Genomic DNA, 22,357 nt, shown 5'->3' with positions numbered 1-22,357 from the left:
AATTTAATATACTACGCGTTTAATCTAACACTTAATATATATTAAAAAAAGGCTACCATAACCTTCGGCGTTTAATAAAAGTTCTTAATCCTCAGTTAAACTTAAATATCCGGATTAAATTCAATTGCGCGTCCGCCATTCCTTAGTATATACATAACGTAAAGGGTATTTACCCCTTAGAGTAGCGTAGTCAGAATTCTCTCTGGTTGTCTTGGCAATGGGTTCTGTCGCGCAACGCATCGATTTCATCTACCAACTTCACAACTGTAAGTCGAATCTCAGAATAACTAGGAAATTTAGAGTCGCGAGAACATCTAGTAGGAATGCTATATACAAAAGATTCAGGTTTGAAATACTATTTCAGTAACTAGGAGTTGAGAAAAAAGAGTAGTTGCCCTTGAGCGACATGATCCGCCTCACCTAAGGTACTACTCGTAGTACCTTACTCGTACTCTAGACCTTAGAAATTCGAACCTTCAAAATGTACCTTCTTCAAGATCACACAATCGATATAATTACGCAAGCTAAAAGTTTCCATTATCTTCAAATCATGGTATGTTGCTCTACCCTTTTTTTCTTATGATCGATGTTTTATTAGTGGAGTAATTTGAACCAAGGCGTAGTCATCTCACGATGGATCTTGGTGTCATTGACCTTCGTTCGTCAATAGGTCCATTCAGGACCTCGCTGTCGTCGCCGTCATGCCTTCCCAAGGGGGTTTCAAGACCAAGAACCCAGAGTTCAACGAAGCCTTCTACTCCGTGATGTTTCCTCGATTCAAAGGGCTCATAATACTGCAAGCACGAGTGGGACGCAAACACCACAAGCATATAGAGAGATGTGCTCCCTACTGGAGCGACAATTGTCCTTCAGGCTATTTTGGCTCGGGTTACCTGTGATTCAGGCCCATAGAAAATTCTTAACGGTAGGGAAAACAACAGTATCTACATCATCCATATAGACAATTTGCGTCTTCGACTCTTAGGGAGCAAATTGGGCCCCAAATTAGCCTAGCATCATTGGGAGCAATCCGAACCCTGCATGATACCTCAAGTTTGCTTGGCTTACATCCCACCCTTCACATGTCTTTATAGATTTGATGCACAGGGAATGTGACGAATCATCTTCCGCCAGCAATCCCTCGACCTCGACGGAAATGTCTTTAGAAGTAAACATTAGCCAGCTAGCTCAGGGCAGGATTCCTTGCGCAAATGTCAAAGAGGGGGTCGATGGCCCTGTCAATTGTGTCACCCAGGCCAACCTCATCTGTTCAAGGTGTTATTTGGTTCAAGTATGCTACGATAAGGACCCTCTTTATCATCAGGCGGAGGGAGGTCGACCTTAGCGCTGACAGTATTCTCAGTACTGTAGCTATGGATGCCAAGTTACGCACTGGCCTCAGCACAAGCTCGATTGCAATTCCGCATTGAGGAAGCCTGGTTGGCAGCCAACCTGGGCCAGCGAAGGACGGCGGCCGGCCTTCATGTCAACTGCCATGCCATCTGAGAGCTTTGGACATCTGAGATTTCTTTACGGCAATATAGCAGCGTTCGATGTCCTGAAGTTGGCTCATAACGAAGGAACAAAGCACAACAAGGACCTCAATTTATGCTTCGCTGCCTCCGGTGATCTTCGGAACATCATCGAGTCGGTCATCGGAATGCCAGACGACTACAGTGGCACATGCCTGTGCGTCGTCAACGACAAAGACCAATTAGTTGTGGCCCGCAACGTCGTGATGCTTCTCACCTCACTGGTTTTCCCTCCAGTCATCGCAGCAGTGCTCATCCTCCATATCTGGTATTCAGCTCGGCTGACACCTAAAATGTTGCAGGATGTCAAGGATCGCGTCCGACCGCTCATTGCAGAGGTGCTGAAGAAAATTGAGCAAAAGAAGGATGACGTCCTCCTACACAAGACATGGACCTTTGGTACACGGATGTTATCACTACGTCTGTATAAACAGCAATGGAATCTCATCCTGAGACTGTTTGATGCTGAGCAACCGGTCTCGAAAGGCGAGGAAGAACGACAATACGTTATGCTTAACGACACTCGGGTGGATTACCGAGAGCGCCGGCTCTTCACGATGTCTCCCTCAAGGCGTGTATGCTCCCACAAGATGCAAGAAAGTGGAATGCTTCTGCCATTTGGGTCTTGCTCGGATGGATACACCTCCTCAAATCCGTAAGTGGATACTCCTCCTAGCAATGACACAACTTACAGGTTCAAGGACATTGTTCGACAATGATAGCGGCGCATGGCTCCTCAAAGACTCAGCGGACCCCTTGGCAGGTTGGGCACTCAAGGACATTCTTGCATCAGGAGTCAGACGTGGAGGTCCGAAGGAAGATATTTATGGCCACTTGCATTTCCATATACGGGACTTGCTCGAAAACTTTTGTCAGAAGACCACTCTAATGAAGATCCACATGGACATGTACTGTGTAAATGCGACCGAACTACCCTCTCTTCTTGATGACCGCCTCAAAGAGTCTGCGTTCGACAGAATCGAAATCTCCAACATTGCCGATGCCAACTACATCGGTCTTGAAAAATCGCTCTCAACATTCGGTCCCTTACTCAAGAACCGCAAGCAAAGCTCTCACGCAACACTCATTACGCTCTTCATGAACGCGGCCGAACAGGCGGCACAGGCCCGCGGCTATGACATCGAAGCCATGATGACAGGAATGCAGAAGATATCGCAGTTCTTGCCATCCAAACTCCCCGCGAATCAAAACCCGTATAATCCTGCAGCTTTGAGGGCTTCGGCCGCGAAGGACCTCGTCCGGGACTACGACAAACTGTGGGCTCAGTACAAGCGGATGTTAGACTTCCCAACCATTGTCAAAAAGACGGGCATGAAGCCGAAGGTGAAAAACACTGTAGTTGAGGCGTGGCCCATGAGGCTTTACAAGAGGTATGGAGAGCCAGGGGCCCAGGAGGACTTTGACAACCTTATGGAATCGGGATCCTCGGGAAATGAGCGTTATGTTGAGTGGATGAGAAGCGAGTAATCTACTTGCAATGATGGACTAGGGATCTGATAGTATGAGCCGTTGCGAGGGTGACGATCCTTCGTGCTCTGGAACCTCTTCACTTGCATCTAGCACTTCCAGTGGGCGTGAGATAAATAGCGAATTTCTGTAGCCTGCTCTCCACAAGGCCTTCGAGAGAGTGACCGGACAGAACCTAAACTTTGTTCAAAGATTTGATACGAGAATGCAAAGAAACGACAATGGCAAGCCTTGTTTTCGATTCCTTTGCACCATCGGCCCATTTCTCAGCAGATACACCCATCCTGAATAGTCTTCACGTCTCAACATTCACAGATACCTAGCTTAGATTGCGAACATGAGTCACTAGTCCGAGTGCAGATCCATCGATCAGTCTCCTCTCCCCGTGGCGCAACGCCACGGAGGCCGCCAACCGATGGGCTGGCTCGTGGCCTGTGATGAGAGGCAGCCTCAAAGCGGTAGAATACTTGAGGATTGGCGACGAAGTCAACAGGTACTCTATAAATCGGTAGTCTATGACGGGGCTTCAGTCATACATGTATGAGTTGAGCAGGGTCCAAATGATTATGCATTCTACGAACTCAAGATCGGCCTGAGGGTCACGTTTGGGCCAATACCATGTTTGACTATTCCCCATCGCTGTTGTCCGACAAGCTGTTGCCTGAGTGCACACACTGGCTTTGGTCTCCTTGACCAGCGCTGGCGCAATCCAACGCATTTCCCTATTCTAATGCACACCCTTTTCTGATCTGTCCCCTGTGCTAAAACCCTCCTGTCTACCTTCCCCTCGTCGATCGCTCATAATACTCTCGCTTCTCAGTCTGCATGTAGAAATACTTCATATCATCCCTCCATGCGTCCGCATACCTATACAGACCTAGTCAGTCCAAGGACGTGTCACCCCATTGAGACAGATCCGAGTGAAGGGTCAACTCACAGCACGTACTCGCATCCAGACACGACCCAGACCTTGCTGACTCCCTTGCTGAGCCCATGATCGGAGTACTCGTACTCGACCATGGACCCCGGAACCAGCGCACCGTAGTTGGACCACTTGATGTCCTTGAGCTCAATCTTGTGCTCCACGCCGTAGCGATGATCGATGATCATGCCCTTGCCGGTTCTGTTATCCCACCATGCCACGAAACCGTCGCAGTGGCCATACTCGTTGTAGTAAGGCCGAGGGATGTTTTCTTCCGGCTCGGGTGTGGGGTCGCGTTTTGGCAGGAGTTGACGCAGGGAGGGCAGCTTGACGAAACCCTTTTCGGTGAGCTCGGCCATGGGGTTCGTCATGATCTCGTCCATGGAGGGAAGTTTAGACGTTGCGTTCGTTCTCTGAGTTCGTGTCGTTTTTGGAAAGGGTCTTTGTGCGGGAATGATGGAGGGCTTCCTGAAATAGGTGTTTGCGTGACGGCGTAGCCTGGGTCTGACTCTCCGGTGGTGGATTGTGTTGATTGGCTCTGGTCCTTCGCTTGTGTTGAACCTCGAGCAGCTCTATGTCGTCATCGTCAGGTTATCTCGCTGGACGTAGGCATAGTAATTTCATTATGCGGACTAGTAGTGTTTAGGAAAGGTGGTCGTCGTGGCAAATTTCGGAGCGCGAAAGTACCCGTGTGAGTAGCGAACGGATAGGAAAAGTCCGAGTATCAGGGTGGCTCAAAGGGAGTAGGACAAGCTAGATTAGTGGCAAAGAAAGGCTTGATTGCGAGTTTATGAGATGATGTCGACAATGAATGCTGAGGTAGATGGTAAGGCAGAGTGACAGTCTCAGAAGGACGCGATTCGGGAAAGTTACAGTCCGAGATGAGTGCCACTCCTAAGTCCCGGAGCTGTTATCGAGAGACGCAGAGAAGTACCCTAGAAAGGCGGTGAATACTGGGATCGCAGCCCATGTTGACCCCGCAAGTTGTGCATCCCGCGGGGTGATGCCATGCTGAACCGTGCCCAAGCTGCTAAAGATTAGCTCGCCTCGTGACCCCCTAGGGACCCGGACAACGCCTGTGCTTTCGCCACTAGTGCTTCTAATGTCCCGAGGTATGCACTGAGTGTCCTCTCGGGGCTGAAGAGCAAATCTGAATTGCAACGAGGTTGGAAAATCTTCGAAAGTACCTTCGTCATGGAATTCCAGCATCGCAAATGTACACAGTACTTCCCTTATGGCAAGAGAGACATTGAGAGTGCTGCCATAGATCGTTATTGATATCAGTCGGCTAAACTATGCGCTGTGAGCATAATGGCAGCAAACGGGATTCTTATAAAGCAGTGGGGAAGGTGACCTTGTCAAAATCAGAGGCATAGCTGAAAGAGTGTGGCATTTCATCCAGTATTCGTGGTCTGATCAGACTGGTGGCATTCCGGGCAGCTGCATGAACTATCTCTGATTCGCTATCATGCACTCTTTGGCCTCGGCCTTTCTGACGTATTCTCCGGATTATTTTGCAATGCAACAATAGGGGTAAAAAGCAGACACAGGCCGCAGCGTGATGACTTTCGCCATGAGTCCTCACCCGATCTAATGCAATTGCCTGGTTTATCCTTGATTGCCTAGAACGCTATGCGATGCGAGAGACGCAAAGAATGTAAAAGGACTACATTCTGAACTTAGTAATCACAGTCAACCACGGTTTCTTTTTGTTGTAGACCACGACATCAGGCTTCCCCGGAGACCATTGTTTCTCGAAGCCTTGAGAAGCTTCATAAGTTCCATTCCTACAGCTTGCCATCTCGGATTGCATGCATGGCGTCTAGCCTTCAGGCCTGGCCATTCGTCTAGTTTGAAGCATGTATATCTCAATCAGCAATCAGTCTTGACCTTGACGCCCTTGTCCAACTTCACTATCGGGGTAGTCAGCCGTTATGTGTTTGCTTGTGAAAAGCACGGAAGGGAAAATTGAAAGGTCGACAAACTATAACAGATACCGAATCTTCTAATAATGAAGGACAATATATCAGAACGTCTCTGGATGCGCATCTCTCAATCAAATCGAAGAGCTAAGGGTAGAAAGAATGAGACGTCGTACAAACTTGTACGTAAGGCTTAGCGTGGCGCGCATGCCGCGTTTACTAGGGTACTTTACAGTCAAGGTTTCTGTACTTAAGCAGCCTCTTCGATCCTCCTGGGTACTGTATGCGACAATCATCTCGCCAGAACATCTAATAATCCAACTGCCCGCTTCCACCATATAAGCTTCCGATATCTTCATATTAGGCTCTGAGCATCCTCTTCCCAGCTCTCAAACACTCTATTTCGTGTATCAAACCACTTCGGGTCCTTTTGGAAATAACTCCCTCTCCAGCAACCAAGATCAGACTGTCCAAGCTCAAGTGATGAACAAACGAGGGTGTGAAAGGTCTGAGAGGGCTTCCAGGACCGGTGACAAAGAGATGGTCTGCTGCTTGCATACAGACCACGTCAACGAAGCGTTTCCGAGCGACTCTGTAGTATGATTTGAGAATCGCGTGGATATCTTCCCCTGTGTGTTGTATGTTGCCCATTGGGATAGAATCGACAACCGCACTCATCTCCACCATACTTTGAAGGTCTGGTGACGATCGGTGCTGGAGGGAGCCTTGTCTTGCTGACCTCGATAACGGACCATGCAATAGCCCAAATTGAGCTTATTTTTGGTCCCACGTACCAGATCCATCACAAGCTCTTCGCCACCTTTGTCCAAAAGATCTGGCTTTGTAAGGACGCCCAGAGTCCTCTGACCCAGCGGATCAGCTTCTTCGGCCAGGCTAAGAATCTCTTGCGTTGCGATGTCCACCGGAGCTGGGATTACCGCTAAAGTAATGGTCCAAGAACCCTTGATATATGATTTGACTCTATGTCGCACAAGGATCATGTCTTCCTTCGTCAATACCCCTTGAGTCGGTGTTCTGAAAAGTCCAGGAACATCGACGACACTCAGATGCTGTCTCGACGGTCCGCTCAACTCGATCTTCATCGTATCATCGCTAAAACTGGACCGCCCGGGGGCCAGCGAGTGACCTAGAGCAGGTATACTCATAACAATGCACGCCTATTAGCAAGTGTCAAAAAATTTCTTTAGCAGGGTGCGGTGGCCTTCCCGATCTTGGAAAGGACTTGTAAGAATTCTTCGCCTGAGAGTGAAGTCATAGGTGGATCTTGAAAGCCCGAAGTCTCTCTTTCATTTTTGAATCCGCCACACGCGACGGGATAATTGAGATTGTGATACTCGACTTCTCGGCTCGACGGAAGATAATCTGCGTGGCGAAACGTGTGCCGCGCCCATTGTCGCGAGGGGAAGAAAGATCTGTGAGGCCTTCCAGAGCCGACGACTTGCTACTTGATTGATCACCGACAACCACAAGCTTCACCAGAACTCCAGTAGCCGTGTATCTATAGACTGACTTGCACAAGAAATCACCTGTGGCAAAGGAATGTATTCGCTGGTGTTTAATTCTCGTAGAGCGTCAATCTTGTCAAGCAGAGTTGGGTCCGAATGCGAAAGGCCAACTGAGCGCTGGCGAAATATTTATCAAATCTTGCAGAGGGGTTCAAGACTCAGACTGCAGTCATGCGGAGCTCAAGCCACTCGATTGTACTCTCGTACTCGGTACTATTTTGATTGGTTGATGATCCTATCTGTGGCTTGAGTCCTAACAGCTGTTTCGCCGGATAAGTTGCACTACGTCTACTCGCTCAGCATCGAGCCGATAGAGGCATATCATTCTACGAAGAACGAAGGAAAGACTAGTGTGCTTCTGCTGAGAATTACCTGTCACTCACCTCCGCTGCACCACCTTCCATTGACTAAGTGTCGCAAACGTCTTCTACAACTCGAATCTGCCGAGCTAATTCCGAAGAGTGACACATTCTCGGTTGGAGGGTCCGCACCAGGTACTAAGCTTTGCTTTACTTTGAAGTCGACCACAGTGTTACTTCTACAGCATTCAAGGATTTCTAATAGCGCTACTCCACCGCCTATTGACCTCAAGCCTAGATCTTCCGAGCCGATATGGCAGAAGTCAGCGCGTAAGTCGACCCAATTTGATACAGAAGAAAATGGTCTGATCCTGCCTGTCTAGTAGTAAACCTTGCTCCGATTTCATGCGTGGGAAATGCAAGTATGGAAACAGATGCAAGTTCAGACACGAGTCTAAGCCCACGTCAAAAGTACCTCAACGCAAACCATGCCAATTCTTCGGGACATCGAAGGGTTGCTTCAAAGGGCGGCAGTGCCAATACTCGCACGAAAGTGTGGCAGGTAGCGGTGTCGGAACACATGCAACGCAGTCTACCGCTAGGTCCCAACCACTGACAGAAGTCGAAAACGGCTATCGAGAGTGGACATTCCTTATACCGAGGCAGAATATGCGTTACCAAGTTGTGGAGATTGGAAAATTCTTCAAGATGGGCTGGGACCTTACCAGCAAAGGGCATACAGAGACTGGGCAACAGATTATCAAGAAGCTAGCGACTGAGGAGGGTTTGGCCATGGTCAAGGTCCTTACAGATGAACAAGCCGATGAGGCCACGCTAGAAATGAAGCTGCGTATCTTTAAGGACAAAACGCTCCCCTTTTTCCAAACCATTTCTTACCCGGACGTCCTGTCGTCCCTAATTTTAGAGACACCACTCGATACCATTTTTACTTTCCTTTTCGGCCCAAATGGTCGTCGCGCTATCAATCTGTTCAACTTTACCACTTCCGCTCTTGGTGGCCTTACGTCGGACGGAACAGCCAAAGACGAAGAGCTGGCATCGATCGCGGTAACAGCTAGCTTAGCAGTACTGGAGAGAGTTGTTGAGTTAAACCAAAGCGCCCAGGTCACCACCGAACTCACGTCGATTGCGAACGACTTTTCAGCCACAATTCCAGAACAATTCCTCGAGGCCGGAAGCCGAAGCTTAGCCCGTGTTCGCCAACGACTTGGTATTGGAGCAGCAATGCCTCTGTCAGAGGGCCGTGCCATAGAACAAAGGAGCTACCGACCGGTCTTCGAATTAGGTCAAGACCTTCCTGGCGCGCTATCTAAATTAGGTCCACGACATGATAACGATCATGCAAATATCTCCGACATTAAGATCCTGCCGAGTACCGAAGAAATTCAGTCCCCACGATTGGAGTACCTACCGTCGAGCGATCCCACGAAGCATCATCTTCCAGGCCTAGCGGGCTTACTCGATCGACAATTTAGACTTCTACGTGAAGATACAGTTGGTCAACTCCGAGACGCGGTTCAGATAGAATGTAAGCGGCTGAACAAGCCCCTCAACGCCCAAACGCCATCGCACGGACAGAAAGATGGCGCTCGGAGCATTCTCTATCACAAAGTTGCTCTGCTTCGACTGGAATTTGATCGGAAGAAAGGGCTCCAGGTTGTGGCTGAATTTGACCAACCTACCGCACTTGCGAAGAAAGGAGCTAAAGAGCGAGAAGAGTGGTGGAGGAACACAAAACAGCTACAGTTCGATGCTTTTGTATGCTTTGTCTCTTCCACGGGTCGTGCTATCTTCTTCTCTGTTTGCGATCCTGCTCCGACACCTCCGCCAGCAAGAAAAGATGGTGAGGAAGAACGTGAAGGTCGATCAAATGTATATCGCAGAGCTCTGGATGAGCGACCGAATCTGTTCCGGGATGTGAAACGAGCGACGGTGGTGCTTAGCCCGGTGGAGGATAATGCGGAAGATATCACTTGGATCATCAGTAACCTCGGAAAGGCTCATAAGCTACGACACTCACTTGTCGAGTTTCCAGGAGTTCTGCTACCGTCCTTCCAACCAACACTGCAAGCTCTTCAAAAAATGAGCCGTACCCTCGATCTTCCTTTCTCTCAACTCATAGCTCCAGATATACAACATACAGGGGATCTTGACATACCTGCCCCTGCGTACTCGCGCAGGCCTGGCTTCACCTTCAATCTAGAGACATTGACTGGAGGAGAGCGGCTGAGACTTGCACCTGGACAGCCCTTCGATCTTACCGCACTTCGTGAGAAATCCACACTCGACGATGCACAGCAGCTGTCTGTCATAGACGCTTTGGGAAGATGCCTCGCGCTAATCCAAGGCCCGCCAGGCACTGGCAAGAGCTACACCGGTGTCGCTATCATCAAGACCTTGCTGGGAAATCGTAATAAAGCTAAGCTTGGGCCAATAATATGTGTATGTTACACGAATCACGCTCTCGACCAACTTCTCGAGGAACTGGTCAAGGGTGGTGTGGAGCAGCTTATTCGTTTGGGATCGAGATCGAAATCAGAGCTCCTCCAGGACTTGAACCTCCACCATATATCAAAGGAAGTCAGGCCCACAAAGGTCGAAGGTCATGAGATATATGAACTTTATGAAAAGTTAGACATCGCTCTTGCCGAAATCGAGGGGCTCATGCCAGGCCTTATGGATTCAACCCGCTGGAGCAATGTTAAGGGATATCTCGAAGAACACCACAATAGTCATTATGAACAACTTTTCGGGCGAGGAGTTGACGAGCATGGATTCCAGGAGGTCCGCGGTAAGAAGTTCAATATTTTGCATAGCTGGATCAAAGGAGCACCCAAGCGCATTGCTTCGAGTCGCCCAGTTCCGGAGCTTCTCGGCGTCAATTTGAAGGAGATGTCTGGCTCCGAGCGATTAGCTTTGCACAGATACTGGGTCCAACAAAGCACTCGAGAACTCACCCGCCGTTTCCTACACGTTCTCAATTCATATCATCAACTCAGAGACTCGCTTCAAAAGTGCCACCAGGAGCGAGATCTGCGTTGCCTATTTGGCGCGCATGTCATTGGAGTTACAACCGCTGGCATGGCACGAAACTTAGATCTTCTCCGCCGAGTGCGAGCAAAGGTGGTGGTGTTCGAGGAAGCGGGTGAGGTGTTGGAAGCACATACGCTCACCGCACTCCTGCCTTCGGTCGAGCACGTCATTCTGATTGGGGATCACGAGCAGCTAAGGCCCCAAATCAACAAATACGAGTTCCAACACGACAATCCGAGGGGTGCAAAGTTCTCGTTGGATATCTCGCTTTTCGAAAGACTCGTCCATCCTCAATCTGGACACGGGAAGCTTCCTTGCAGTTCGCTGGAGGTTCAGCGTCGGATGCACCCATCGATCGCCGAGCTGGTTAGATCCACGCTCTATCCCAAGTTGCAAGATTACCCCTCGGTATCGACCTATCCAGAAGTCGACGGAATGCGGAAACGTCTCTTCTGGCTCGATCATAACGAGAAGGAGGATTCTTCATCCTCGAATTTGGCGCAGTCATTTTCCAAGTCTAATGCCTGGGAGGTAGAAATGACAGCCGCTCTGGTGTCCCATCTCGTCCGCCAAGGCACCTACCGGAACGAAGATATCGCAGTTCTGACTCCTTATTTGGGACAGTTGCAGAAGCTCAAACAGCGCCTAGGATCCTCCTTCGCTATCGTAGTTGGTGACCGAGATCTCGAAGACTTAGAGACGAAGGGATTGGAGGACGACAGCGGAGAAGAGACAGTTGCAATTAAAGGTAATATCCGGAAGACGACGTTGTTGAACGCCTTGAGGATCGCTAGTGTGGACAACTTCCAGGGAGAAGAAGCGAAAGTCATCGTCATCTCATTGGTCCGTAGTAACGACGAGAGGAAGTGTGGATTCCTCAAAACGTCGAATCGCATCAATGTCTTGCTAAGTCGCGCCCGCCACGGAATGTATATCATCGGCAACACACATACCGCACGTCCTGCCCCCATGTGGGATAAGGTTATCACAATCCTCGAGAAGGACGGAAACATAGGCCAGACTCTAGCGCTATGTTGCCCCCGACACAAGGAGACGCCAATCGAGGTGTCGAACCCTGACGACTTCTCTATCTTCTCGCCCGAGGGTGGCTGCAACAGGAAATGCATCTCACGGCTTAGTTGCGGACATGCCTGCATCAACAAATGCCATTCCGAGCCGCTACATAATGCCGTTCGGTGTCTGGAACGCTGCCAAAGGATCAAAAAAGGCTGTGACCACGCCTGTCGTTATTTTTGCGGAGACCCTTGTGATTCGAAATGTCGTGAACTGGTGCCGAATGTCGTCCTATCTTGCGGGCACGTTCAAACACGGTTGGCATGCTACATAGCGCAAGCTCCAGATGCATTTCAATGTCCTGTCTCGGTTGAAACTGTTATACCAGGTTGCAAGCACACTGTAAAGGTTCGTTGCCATGAACTTCCACTTGCACCAGATTATCCATGCAGTGCTACATGCGGCGGTGCTCTCGGGTGTGGCCACGACTGTAAACAAAATTGCAGAGACTGCAACACACGAAGTGAAGATGGCCGTACCTCGGGCATCAGTCACGGTATCTGCAAGGCTCCATGTGGTAGACCGTACACCACTTGCAGCCATGCGTGTTCCGAGGCTTGTCATGGGGATAAGCCGTGTCGGCTCTGCTTGGAGCCGTGCGAAGTTCGGTGTAGCCATTCACGGTGCAGTAAGAAGTGCCACGAGCCTTGCATTCCTTGCGTCGAAAGATGCTCCTGGTCCTGTCCACACCGGGGCGAGTGCAAATTGCCCTGCGCAGTGCCCTGTGACCTGCTTCCATGTTCCAAACGCTGCTCGTTGACACTGAATTGTGGTCATGGTTGTCCTTCTGTCTGTGGAGAGATATGTCCAGAGGTCCAATACTGTCAGAAGTGCGCCGATGAGTCGGTCAAGGACATGATGGTTGATTACATCATGGGATCCACCTACGCCGAGACGGATTTAGACGAAAACCCATGCATCATACCATCTTGTGGTCACATTCTCACCCTGGAAAGCATGGATGGCCACATGGAGATTTCAAAGTACTACACCATCTCTGGTGACACCGATGCTGAGGACTCAATCGTCGCATTGAAGTCGAGCTCGGTTCCATTCTCAACCTCAGAGCTGAAAAATTGCCCCATGTGCCGTAGCCCTCTTCGCAATATCAATAGATATGGCCGCATAGTTCGACGAGCGTGGATCGACGAGGCGACTAAGAAATTCATTGTTTGGGCAAACGCGCAGTTTGTTCCCTTAGCCTCCAGAATGGAGCAGGCAGAGGCCAAACTCCGAGAGCCCGTCACCAACCAGAAAACCCCCAAAGCTCCGCTGCTTGGACAGGCGCAGCTATCTTCAGCGCTTGACAGGCTTTCCCTCGAACCCATCAGACTTATCGGATCTCGTGACGAACAGATAAAGGTCGTTGTCAAGACCTTCAAATTAGATGCTAGATACAAGGATATCTCCTTGCTCCGCATTGACATCAGAAGATTTCTTAAAAAAGTCGACGAAGCAGAGCAACCCATCAGCCGCATCCACAGTCTCATACAAGACGCCCGCAAACATCGTGGAGTCAACACCGAAATCACTGACGTACCCTCCGTACTTCAAGTCCGCAATCGGCTCCTAGCAACAGTGCTACTCCTCCGCTGCGATTACGCCATACTCTCCGATTTTGTCAGTCACGTGAGCGGAACGGCTTCAGGGGAGAACCCCGGAGACGTTCGTCTCAGCCTTGCCGTCAATCGAAACGACTGCGAGAGCCTGATACAGGAATCCCGATCCCGGCAACAACCCACACACGAAGTCGAAGGCATCCTATACTGGGCCCGCTTCGTCGCTTTGGAGCGCGGCCGCTCAGCCAGCGTCTCCGATGCAGACATGACCACCCTGGTTAATCGTGCCCACGACCAACTCCACCTCGCACGCATTATTTGCGACACTTACCCCGGTCAAACAGCCGGCATGCCAGCGGAAGTGTCCGGAGCAGAGAAAATGCTTCGTGACGCGACATTCTACGCGCCCGTGACGAATGTAGAGAAGGCAGCCGTGTACGCGGCAATGGCGCAGAGCTTTCAAGGCACGGGACACTGGTATTACTGCGCCAATGGTCATCCTTTCACAGTGGGCGAGTGCGGCATGCCGATGCAGACGGCTAGGTGTCCGCAGTGTGGGGCTACTGTGGGTGGGACGGATCATCGGGCTGCGGCGGGGGTGACGCGGGCAATGGATCTGGAAGCGGAGTTTGGGAGGTGAGAAGAGGTAGATGCTGGAAGGGTCATTAGCGGTAGGAGGTGATCAAGGCTTTCTTCTTCCAGTTAGAACGGGAAGGAGAATAGCTTGGGTGGTGTCAGAGTGCCACAATGGGCGGATTGGCTGTGTGTGTCTGACGATTTCAATGCATCTGCGGCAATCATTGACGGAGAGGTCTCAAAGTTGAGTGACAGGTTTTCTAATAGAGCACAGCAAATCTCCTAGTCTCCATTCCTGAACCCCTTCTGCCGCCAAAAGTGAGCCAAAGAGTAGTCTAAATTAAAATGAAAAAGCGGCCGTAAGCAGTCAACATTGGATCTCACCTTCATATCAGCATGACAAACTCGATTGAATTTTCTACAATCATTTCAAGATAGGGGTCCGTCTACTATTGGCTAGAGCTACTATTCCATATCACGAGACCGTGTGAAAGGCCACGACCCTCGTCTCCTCTTAGCTGGCTGATAGTCCGGTTCCAACAGTCCTCCATGGAACTTTCAGGCACGGCTAGGACATATGACGTTAATAGAGATATCTTCGGAGGTCATGCCACGTTAAGATCTTCTCTGCTACCGCTCTCTTGATTACCGGTGAACGCTGCCTAGGAACAGTGTCTCAGCGGAGGCGCGGCCACCAACAGGGCAGTAACGACCGGACGCCTATATTGTATGGAATATGAAAAGACTTACTATGGGCCAAACAGCTGATGCACTCAGCACCGGCAAAGTCCAGCCCATTACCCTCCATCCGAACGTATCGTGAAAGAACCCAGCCGGCGACGGACCTGTTAGCACTTCTGTCGATGTGCCACAATGGAGCAGGTAAAAGGCTTGCCCATAGCCTCCTGCTTCGCCTCCGATCTCTGGGTTTTCTCCAATGATGTGTTCGACAGCGGACGCCAAATCAGCCGCCAGCGGCGGGATAGTGAGAGAAAACGCGAAGCATGTCATAAGTTCATTCAATGAGCACGAATCCTCCGACCGCACAAACTTACCAAGAACCGTGAGCAGCACGCATAGAAGTGCTATCTGGCCAGCACTATTACGGGTGACCTCAGGCAACAAGGCTAGCATCACTGAGGCTAGCGTGAATCCTGCGGCTGCAACCCAACGAGGACCATACCTGTCCGCGAGCATCCCGATCAACGGAGCAACAAGGGTAGGGACTGAGACGGTCAGAAACATGAGACCAGCATGAATGGAGCCCCAGCCAAACATCTGTTAAACGAATATGGGGAGGACACCATCGCTTTTTCAAAGCTTGTGAAGAGTGTCTGTGCGAGCATGACGCCGTACGTTGTCGCTAGTATTGTAGGTCTTCCCCGCAGAATGAGAAAATTCGGCATTCAGCTTTGTGTGACGCTAAGCTTGTTGTGTTCAACGCTGCGTGATTGCGATGCAGCAGGGGTTGTTATCAACGGGTCATTTTCGGTGGGATTCACTACCTCACAGGTTGCCTATCTCCATTCTCAGGTAGGTGGTTAGATCTCGGACCGGCCTTCTCCACCATACCAAGCCTGAGTATAATATCGAGCATAACATTGATTCCCATGGTAAGAAAGATAGCATTGGCGCCCAGCTTGCCGTAAATGAGTCCTCCCAGAGTTGGCAATATGAGAAATCCTGCGTTTGCGAATGACAGCACGAAGCCCATCCATTTCCCGATCTCATCAAGGCCAACCGTATCCTTTACAAGAACCAGTCCGCCGGTATATATGATAGCGGCGTAGAGATCCTGAAAGAACCAACTCACGACTAGAACATGAATGTCTGTTCCAAGACTGAGCATCACGGTCGCGGCCCCCAGCAAGAGCAGACCGAGAAGCAGAAAAATCTTTCGCGAAGGACTCCGATTGGCGAGCCAGCAGAAGAAAGCTTGATGATATCAGCGAACATCTGAGGGCAAGCAATCAAAGAGGAGAAGGACGTGAGCCTAATGGGTTTGCAAAGCCGAAAGCCGCCAGCATGGGCGAGGTCCAGAATTGCACTTCATACTGTCAACTACTGACTATGGAACGCAGGTTCATCTACAGACCCTCTTCTTGGGGGGTTCCCGTCCTCGTGGGCAACCAGGAGGGTAGGAGGGAACAATCTGGATCATATCAATTTTGTGAAGAGCAAGAGATACGGCAAGAAGCTTACGAGACCGTGAATATATTCATCCTGCAGTTTGGCGTCAGGGCGCCAGCGAACAGGGTAGCATATGGAAGGAGGAGTTATACTCACGGCGAAGAAGGCCAGGCATAACGTCGTCAAAATGGACGCTTTCGAAGATCTGCATCCTAGCAGAATTGATTCATTCATCATTTCGTGGATTTACGTTTGGAAAGTGAAATGGGTACGATTGGAAAACAAAGGCAAGGATATTCGATATTCGATATTCCTGACAGGAAGGGAGCAAGTTGATTTTCCATTTACCATCATTTATGAAGGAGAGGGGGGAGACATGGAGAGTTATTACGAATGCCAGTTTCGTGGCGGCGGTGGAGACTGGGGAGATGATATGATGCCAAGAAATGGCATGGGTTTCGCATATGCTAACTCTCTACTTGTATGACACCAGTGACATAAATTACCGCTCAATACAGTTAGAGCCATTCTACATTACAATTCGCGCGCCAAGCTCCAATCGCACGCGTTTCGCCTACGCACAGAATAGCCGCACCACCTTATCGGGTACACGGTACACCTAAGCTTTCTGTAAGCAGCTTCCAGGACCCAGGTGCCTGGCCAAGATGGACAGATCTATGGCTCAAGCATTGACGGGTCTCATCCCCACCCTGACTGGTCCTCTACCGCCGGAGCTCCTGGAGCTTGCAGTCGCTCTACTCGCGCAATCACGCAGCAAAGCAAGCAGTCTGAAGGCGGACGAGGAAATCGCAAGGTCCTACGCCTGCGCTAATCTGGCTTGCGAAAGGTGTGAGGCATCCCAGTGATTGATTGGCTGAATTTGAGCTAGCTGGCTGATTGTATTATACAGACTCAAGCAATCCCTAGCTCTACCAAAGATCGAACCTCGCCCACCATGCCCCCCGAAGGTGTACCAGAAGCTCTACAGATACCTTGACAGCGCCCTACCGGCAGGAACAAGACGGACTGCCCGACCCTCGAGACACAATACTTCTACCTTGACACCACAGTCTTCGCCAGCCAAGCCCAGAACCTCAGCAAAGGCAACGCCCCTCAGACCAGACACGCGGCAGAAGAAGACACCCTGTAGGCAATCAACCTCCGCTGCTGAAGCTCCAGCATGGGTAATGCCTGTCATACGCCAGCTCTGCAATAAGATGGGAGCTCCCGCTGCTCCACATCACATCTTCGCCGGCATTTCCTCTATACTAGCCTCCCAAGAGCAGCATAGCGCGGTCAAACTACCAGCATTGATAGTCGCGGTTTACATCCTCGTAACGACACGCTTAGCTGGTACCGAGACCGCACCTAAAGAATACCAAAACCGGAGAACCCATGCGTTAGAGATCATAAACAATGCTGCTAGGAAGAATGAATCTTATATGGAGGCCGGGAATGTTGATATTGACAACTGTATGCGTGAAGTCAAGGACCAGAAGTGGACCCGGATGGACTGGTTTGAGAACATCACCCCGGGGTCCGGTGTCGGCTTGGATCAAGGAGCGGAAGATGATGTAGAGGACGGACCTGGCGATTACGAAGCGGATGAAGGAGGCCTTTTGCCTGTGACAAGGAGAACTATTGGCAGACGAGACTCGCTGGAACAGGACTATCTCCAAGCAGGTTTAGGCACGATGGTGAGGCCTCCCTCCCCATTCCCGCGCTGTCATACGATTTAGCTAACGTGTCTGCAGATGCGAGATCAGGTAGACTATCTCAGTGATGACAGAAGACGTGAGTACCAGGTGTGGAAGAAGGACATCTTGATTCGGATCGAAGAGCTAGAAAACAGCCAAGAAATGGATGTTGGGCCAGACTGAAAGATCTATTGTGCGACAGATAAGAACTTCAATCCTGCTTCATGAAGTCCAAAAGATCCAGTCCAAACCCAGAAGAAGGTGCCGCAGGAAGTTTGGACTTCTCCAGCATAGCTTGCAGTCCGCTTTTGTTCTTTCGAGCCCTTTCTCGCCGCTTATTGGCCTTGCTAGAGTTATCAAGCGGGCTTGACTCTGGGTCTAGTTGTAGCTTAGCATCTGAAGAAGACGTCGCCTGCGATGTAGCCTTTGCCGTCTCGCTGTTACTACTTGGCTTGGACTTCTGTAAAGGCGTATCCTCGAAGCGATGACAAGCTAGACATTTGACCCGTACATACTTGTCCGCAATTGGAGAGAGCTTTCCCCGGGTATGCTTTTTGGATCCAGGTTTTGGATTAGCCATTTTTGACGCTCGTTTGTCAACTCGGCTAATCTGCGATGTCCATCCCGGGATCAAGACAGTACCGCATGCCTTACATGATGAGCTTGACCCATCGTTGCCCTTGGGCCCGGCACTGCCAGCCATCTCGAGGCGCCGTTGGAGCATCAGCTGCGCAGAGGTGGCCGGCGCAGTGGCTGAATATAGATGTCCTGCGGCATGGAGAAACCTCAGCTTGGCTTCGGCTGCCGTGTCGGCCATGACGGGAATTATTTTTTCAACGTAGGGTGACAGTACTTATACTTTGTGGGATCTACTATTTTTTCATGAAAATGATGAAGGAAATCGCCAAGTCGACTTATCTACTAGAACACAATGCCCCCACTTAAATTAAGCGCGGTAGCCGCTGGCCGCTGGTGGCCATTGTTGAGTAAAGTAAGTAAAACTGTAGAATACTTTACGCAGCTCATGCTGTGTAATTGTAAAGATGGTTGATTTCCATGAACCTTACGAAAGGATCTACTTGAGCTATTTTGCTAACCACATTTGGGTTTTGGCTAGCAAAGGAGGTAGCAGCTCCCGTCAGCTTCGACTGGGGCACTGCTAAACAATCGTTGCCAACATGAGCTTCTATTGGCCAATTCTTTGCTTGTTCCTTTACTCGAGGTTAACCTCCAGGCCGACCCATCTTATTCAAGGCACAGGCAGTCTGGCAACTGCATCCGCTTTCTTTTGAATCTTTGGTCTCTTCTTCGTGAACAAGGCGTTTTCCAGATTGCGACCTACAACCGGAGCACAGTATACTGAAACGTCGTAATGGCAAACGCAGATCATGTGAGACCATGCGGAAAGTCGAAGATCAAATGTGATCGCAGCATTTCAAACTGCGAGGAATGCAGATCTTGTGGTCTCCTTGACCAGTGCTTCTATCATCCCGCGCCGATAACTAGACCGTGTGGAGAAGCTCGATCGATTAACGCCCCACGGTACGGTATAGTGTACACGCTGGCCTATCTTGGCTTACAGTTTGCTATAGGGGCTTGGACAGTCGGGAAAGAAGGTTTTATCAGATCCCAAATCAGCATATTCCCCACACTGTAAACATAAGCGGATTTGGATCTCCTCAAAGGAACAATTGCTGTCTTCGGCGCCTACGTAAGATGACTCAAATGCTTGAGCTAATCACGAGCCGCCCAGCCTCGCTGCCAGTGGACGTTTATCCGAGGTCCTAAGTTCTAGAGCTGGGGCTTTACTGGCCGGCAGAGAGCGTGCGCAGATCAATACCAGCTCGAGCCTGGGAACAAGATCATCGCCCTCCTTCATCCCTTCTCGGTCTTTGAAGATCTTGTTCGTCGTCATTTTTTGATGATTCAAGTTTCACGGTGGCATCTCCGCTGGTTTTGGTTGCCCTTCCTCACATCAAAGAGGTTCTCGACGCAGAGAGTGGTCATGATCCTAGTGCCAAGAACCATGCTCTATCCCGAAAGATCACAGAAAGTACTCTTCGTCCACTGATTGTACCTGCTTCGACGACCGCTGCCAACTTCCATACGCTGTTTACTGGTCAGAGTATACGTTGGGAATGTCTTGGCTTTTTTTTTTGCTATAACAGGTCGATCTGCCATGGTCAAAGCTCCAAATTCCTCACCCCTGACTAGCGAGAATGCAGAAGACATCGACCGGACCAAGTTCGTACACGACATGATGATGACAAGTAGGACATGCGTAGCGCTGTGTCGAGCAGACGGCGCCGTAGTAGACGACCTCCTTATCTGGCATCTTTATGGAAATCTGCTTTTCTCCACCATGCATTATGGAGACTAAGGTATGCTTTATGCTTTCAGCAACGTCTCCTTCATGCTCTAACCTTCGTTGGTCTAGGTCCCCTCGTCTGGCAGCGTCTAGGCGATCTTTCCATGAATATATTTGCCATGGGTCTGCACAAAGAACCTCATGATTCGACAGAAGTATATGTTTCCCTCAAGAAGGTAGGAGGAAGATGTTTGCAGCGGCTTACAGGACCGACAAAAGTTTGTGCACTTTCCTTGGGCGGCTACCCAGGATTCCACGGCTTTATTGTGATATGAAATCGCCCTTGGATATCATTGATGAAGATCTTATGCTAGAAGGTCCTGCATTGGAAGCAATACTCTCTAAGCTTGATGCCGGTGGCTGGAATCGAGACGAAGTCATCCAGCCTGCTAGTTTCATGCGTCTGCGGTATATCATGAGCTTTTTTCGGGAGGAAATTCTAGAATTATCTCTTGGGTCGAGGAGCGCAAATATGGTCTACAAGCTGAACTAGGTCCATCACGATTCCGATATCCGTTACTGACCAATCTAAAATTTCGTGACATCTTCCAACGCTGCCAACAAGCCTGGCATAATGTCCCTGCTCATCTCCACTACAGACGAAGTTGCTGGGACTCAGGACAAGCTTTCGGAGCCTGTCTCGTGCTGCTTGCCAACTATTTCGAGAAAGTAAACAGCGACTTTCACATCCAGAGACTTTTGTGCAAATACTCCTTGGCAGGTAGCCATGGCCACAATGCAGATGCTTACGTTGGTCATGGTGGTTGTGGAGCAGCATACTCCTAGATATGAGATGCAGAGAGATTATGCCTGGCTTGTGAGTATCTACGCGGTGACGCTGCGATACTCGAGTTTTGTATTGACAATGTGAAGACTCTCATCTACGGCGTGACAAGCGCAGGCATCTTGGCAGCAGAGCTAAGTAAAAGAATCAAAACAGGCATCCGCTTGCCGGCCTTCATGCACCAGCCCGAGTTAATTAGAAATCTGAGCGTTCTCATCTCATACCTTTGAATTGGCCTCACGCCCCGGAGATGACAATTTCCTGCGGCGAAGTAAGCAAGATGCCGGCTCGCATTTTGGATGAAGCTCTTGACACCCGGGCGACACCTAGCAACGATGAAGAACAGCAGGCATTACCAGAGCGTGGTACAGACGGAGCTGCGCCAGATTTCCGTCGAGAATGATATATATATAAATTGTAGTGGGAATGGACATGAAGCAATGCCAATGGACAGTGAAGCTTTTCTCGATTGTTTCGACAGTATTGATTGGAATCACCCTACAGACTTCTATGATTGAGGGCAAAGCGATCATATTTTGGATCTCAAATATATATCATCATTCGTGAATTGAACGACATCAATGCATGCTTTGTGATTCGCGAAATATGGCATCCCTTCTAGCCATAGCCAGCAATCTAGCCTCTCAGCCTAACTTCTCTTCCTCGCGAGAAGAGACATAAGTCCAAACCCCTGCTCAGACCTCACTATCCCAATTCTAGTACCACTTGACCTTCCCTCCCGCTCCTCGAAATTATTCCCAATCGACTTCACAGGGTGCAGCAATCACTTTGGCGCTTTCATTTGACCCCACTCCTTCGTCTATAGCATCGCGACGACAACGCGCGCAACAGTGTGAGAAAATAGCTGCTCGCTAAACATCCTATCCTGCAAGACTATCTTGAGATGCAACGTTGATGCTGTTGAGCTCGTACTCTCTCGTCCCGTGCAAATCCACGATCCTGTCGTCAACGGTGTTCCTTGGTTTGTGGTACCTTGAGTCTGTGTCCCTTGCCGACGAGGCTCTCACATCTTCAATTGCCATCTCAGACCAGATGCTCATTGCTTCTCCTGCAGCCAAAGCCAGCACCTTGTCCCCATCAACATCTTCCAACCAAAGCCAGCGACGACACAGCGCTAGCCTTTCGAAATCGATCCCAGCGAAATCAATCCCGCGACATCAACCCCACAGGGGCAAACGAACCCGATATAACTGATATGTCTCGTAATTATATATACTCTGGTTAGATCTTCATGTGTTTAAACACGCGAGAGCAATATTGACATGCATAATCTATTTCAAGAAACCTATGATAGATGATTATAGTATAAATTTAGTACATTTACGAGACATAATACACAATTCTCTGTTTTAAATAAACAATATAGATATATACTGTATTCGAGGAATAGAAGAACAGAACAGAA

General features: G+C 49.7%; 8 protein-coding genes across 8 annotated transcripts; 4 read left to right on the top strand and 4 right to left on the bottom strand.

The window, feature by feature from the left end:
- Window positions 1-1,156: 1,156 nt before the first annotated feature.
- HO173_005720 (uncharacterized protein) lies at window positions 1,157-3,020 on the top strand (the record flags this gene model as incomplete). The annotated part of the gene is made up of 3 exons (XM_037307635.1): window positions 1,157-1,291; window positions 1,364-2,187; window positions 2,234-3,020. 3 exons carry the CDS (start codon window positions 1,157-1,159, stop codon window positions 3,018-3,020), a joined length of 1,746 nt encoding a protein of 581 aa, XP_037165444.1.
- A 776-nt stretch (window positions 3,021-3,796) lies between these two features.
- HO173_005719 (uncharacterized protein) lies at window positions 3,797-4,325 on the bottom strand (the record flags this gene model as incomplete). Its single annotated transcript, XM_037307634.1, has 2 exons — window positions 3,797-3,887; window positions 3,958-4,325. 2 exons carry the CDS (start codon window positions 4,323-4,325, stop codon window positions 3,797-3,799), a joined length of 459 nt encoding a protein of 152 aa, XP_037165443.1.
- Window positions 4,326-6,538: 2,213 nt separating this feature from the next.
- On the bottom strand, window positions 6,539-7,030 carry HO173_005718 (uncharacterized protein; the record flags this gene model as incomplete). The annotated part of the gene is made up of 1 exon (XM_037307633.1): window positions 6,539-7,030. The coding sequence occupies one exon, from the start codon at window positions 7,028-7,030 to the stop codon at window positions 6,539-6,541; it is 492 nt and encodes a 163-aa protein (XP_037165442.1).
- A 972-nt stretch (window positions 7,031-8,002) lies between these two features.
- HO173_005717 (uncharacterized protein) lies at window positions 8,003-12,091 on the top strand (the record flags this gene model as incomplete). Its single annotated transcript, XM_037307632.1, has 3 exons — window positions 8,003-8,019; window positions 8,073-11,848; window positions 11,883-12,091. The coding sequence occupies 3 exons, from the start codon at window positions 8,003-8,005 to the stop codon at window positions 12,089-12,091; spliced, it is 4,002 nt and encodes a 1,333-aa protein (XP_037165441.1).
- An 84-nt stretch (window positions 12,092-12,175) lies between these two features.
- HO173_005716 (uncharacterized protein) lies at window positions 12,176-14,016 on the top strand (the record flags this gene model as incomplete). The annotated part of the gene is made up of 2 exons (XM_037307631.1): window positions 12,176-12,515; window positions 12,629-14,016. 2 exons carry the CDS (start codon window positions 12,176-12,178, stop codon window positions 14,014-14,016), a joined length of 1,728 nt encoding a protein of 575 aa, XP_037165440.1.
- A 541-nt stretch (window positions 14,017-14,557) lies between these two features.
- On the bottom strand, window positions 14,558-16,293 carry HO173_005715 (uncharacterized protein; the record flags this gene model as incomplete). Its single annotated transcript, XM_037307630.1, has 6 exons — window positions 14,558-14,614; window positions 14,703-15,178; window positions 15,507-15,887; window positions 16,022-16,104; window positions 16,155-16,175; window positions 16,235-16,293. 6 exons carry the CDS (start codon window positions 16,291-16,293, stop codon window positions 14,558-14,560), a joined length of 1,077 nt encoding a protein of 358 aa, XP_037165439.1.
- Window positions 16,294-16,747: 454 nt separating this feature from the next.
- On the top strand, window positions 16,748-17,962 carry HO173_005714 (uncharacterized protein; the record flags this gene model as incomplete). The annotated part of the gene is made up of 3 exons (XM_037307629.1): window positions 16,748-16,929; window positions 16,993-17,779; window positions 17,837-17,962. 3 exons carry the CDS (start codon window positions 16,748-16,750, stop codon window positions 17,960-17,962), a joined length of 1,095 nt encoding a protein of 364 aa, XP_037165438.1.
- A 28-nt stretch (window positions 17,963-17,990) lies between these two features.
- HO173_005713 (uncharacterized protein) lies at window positions 17,991-18,596 on the bottom strand (the record flags this gene model as incomplete). Its single annotated transcript, XM_037307628.1, has 1 exon — window positions 17,991-18,596. The coding sequence occupies one exon, from the start codon at window positions 18,594-18,596 to the stop codon at window positions 17,991-17,993; it is 606 nt and encodes a 201-aa protein (XP_037165437.1).
- Window positions 18,597-22,357: the final 3,761 nt, after the last annotated feature.

The sequence above is a fragment of the Letharia columbiana genome, assembly GCF_014066305.1.
Source record: "Letharia columbiana isolate WasteWater2 chromosome Unknown Sc0000016_s0, whole genome shotgun sequence".
NCBI classification, from domain to species: Eukaryota; Fungi; Ascomycota; class Lecanoromycetes; order Lecanorales; family Parmeliaceae; genus Letharia; species Letharia columbiana.
Note: the sequence above shows the minus strand (reverse complement) of the source record. Positions and strands in the feature narration are given on the sequence as shown.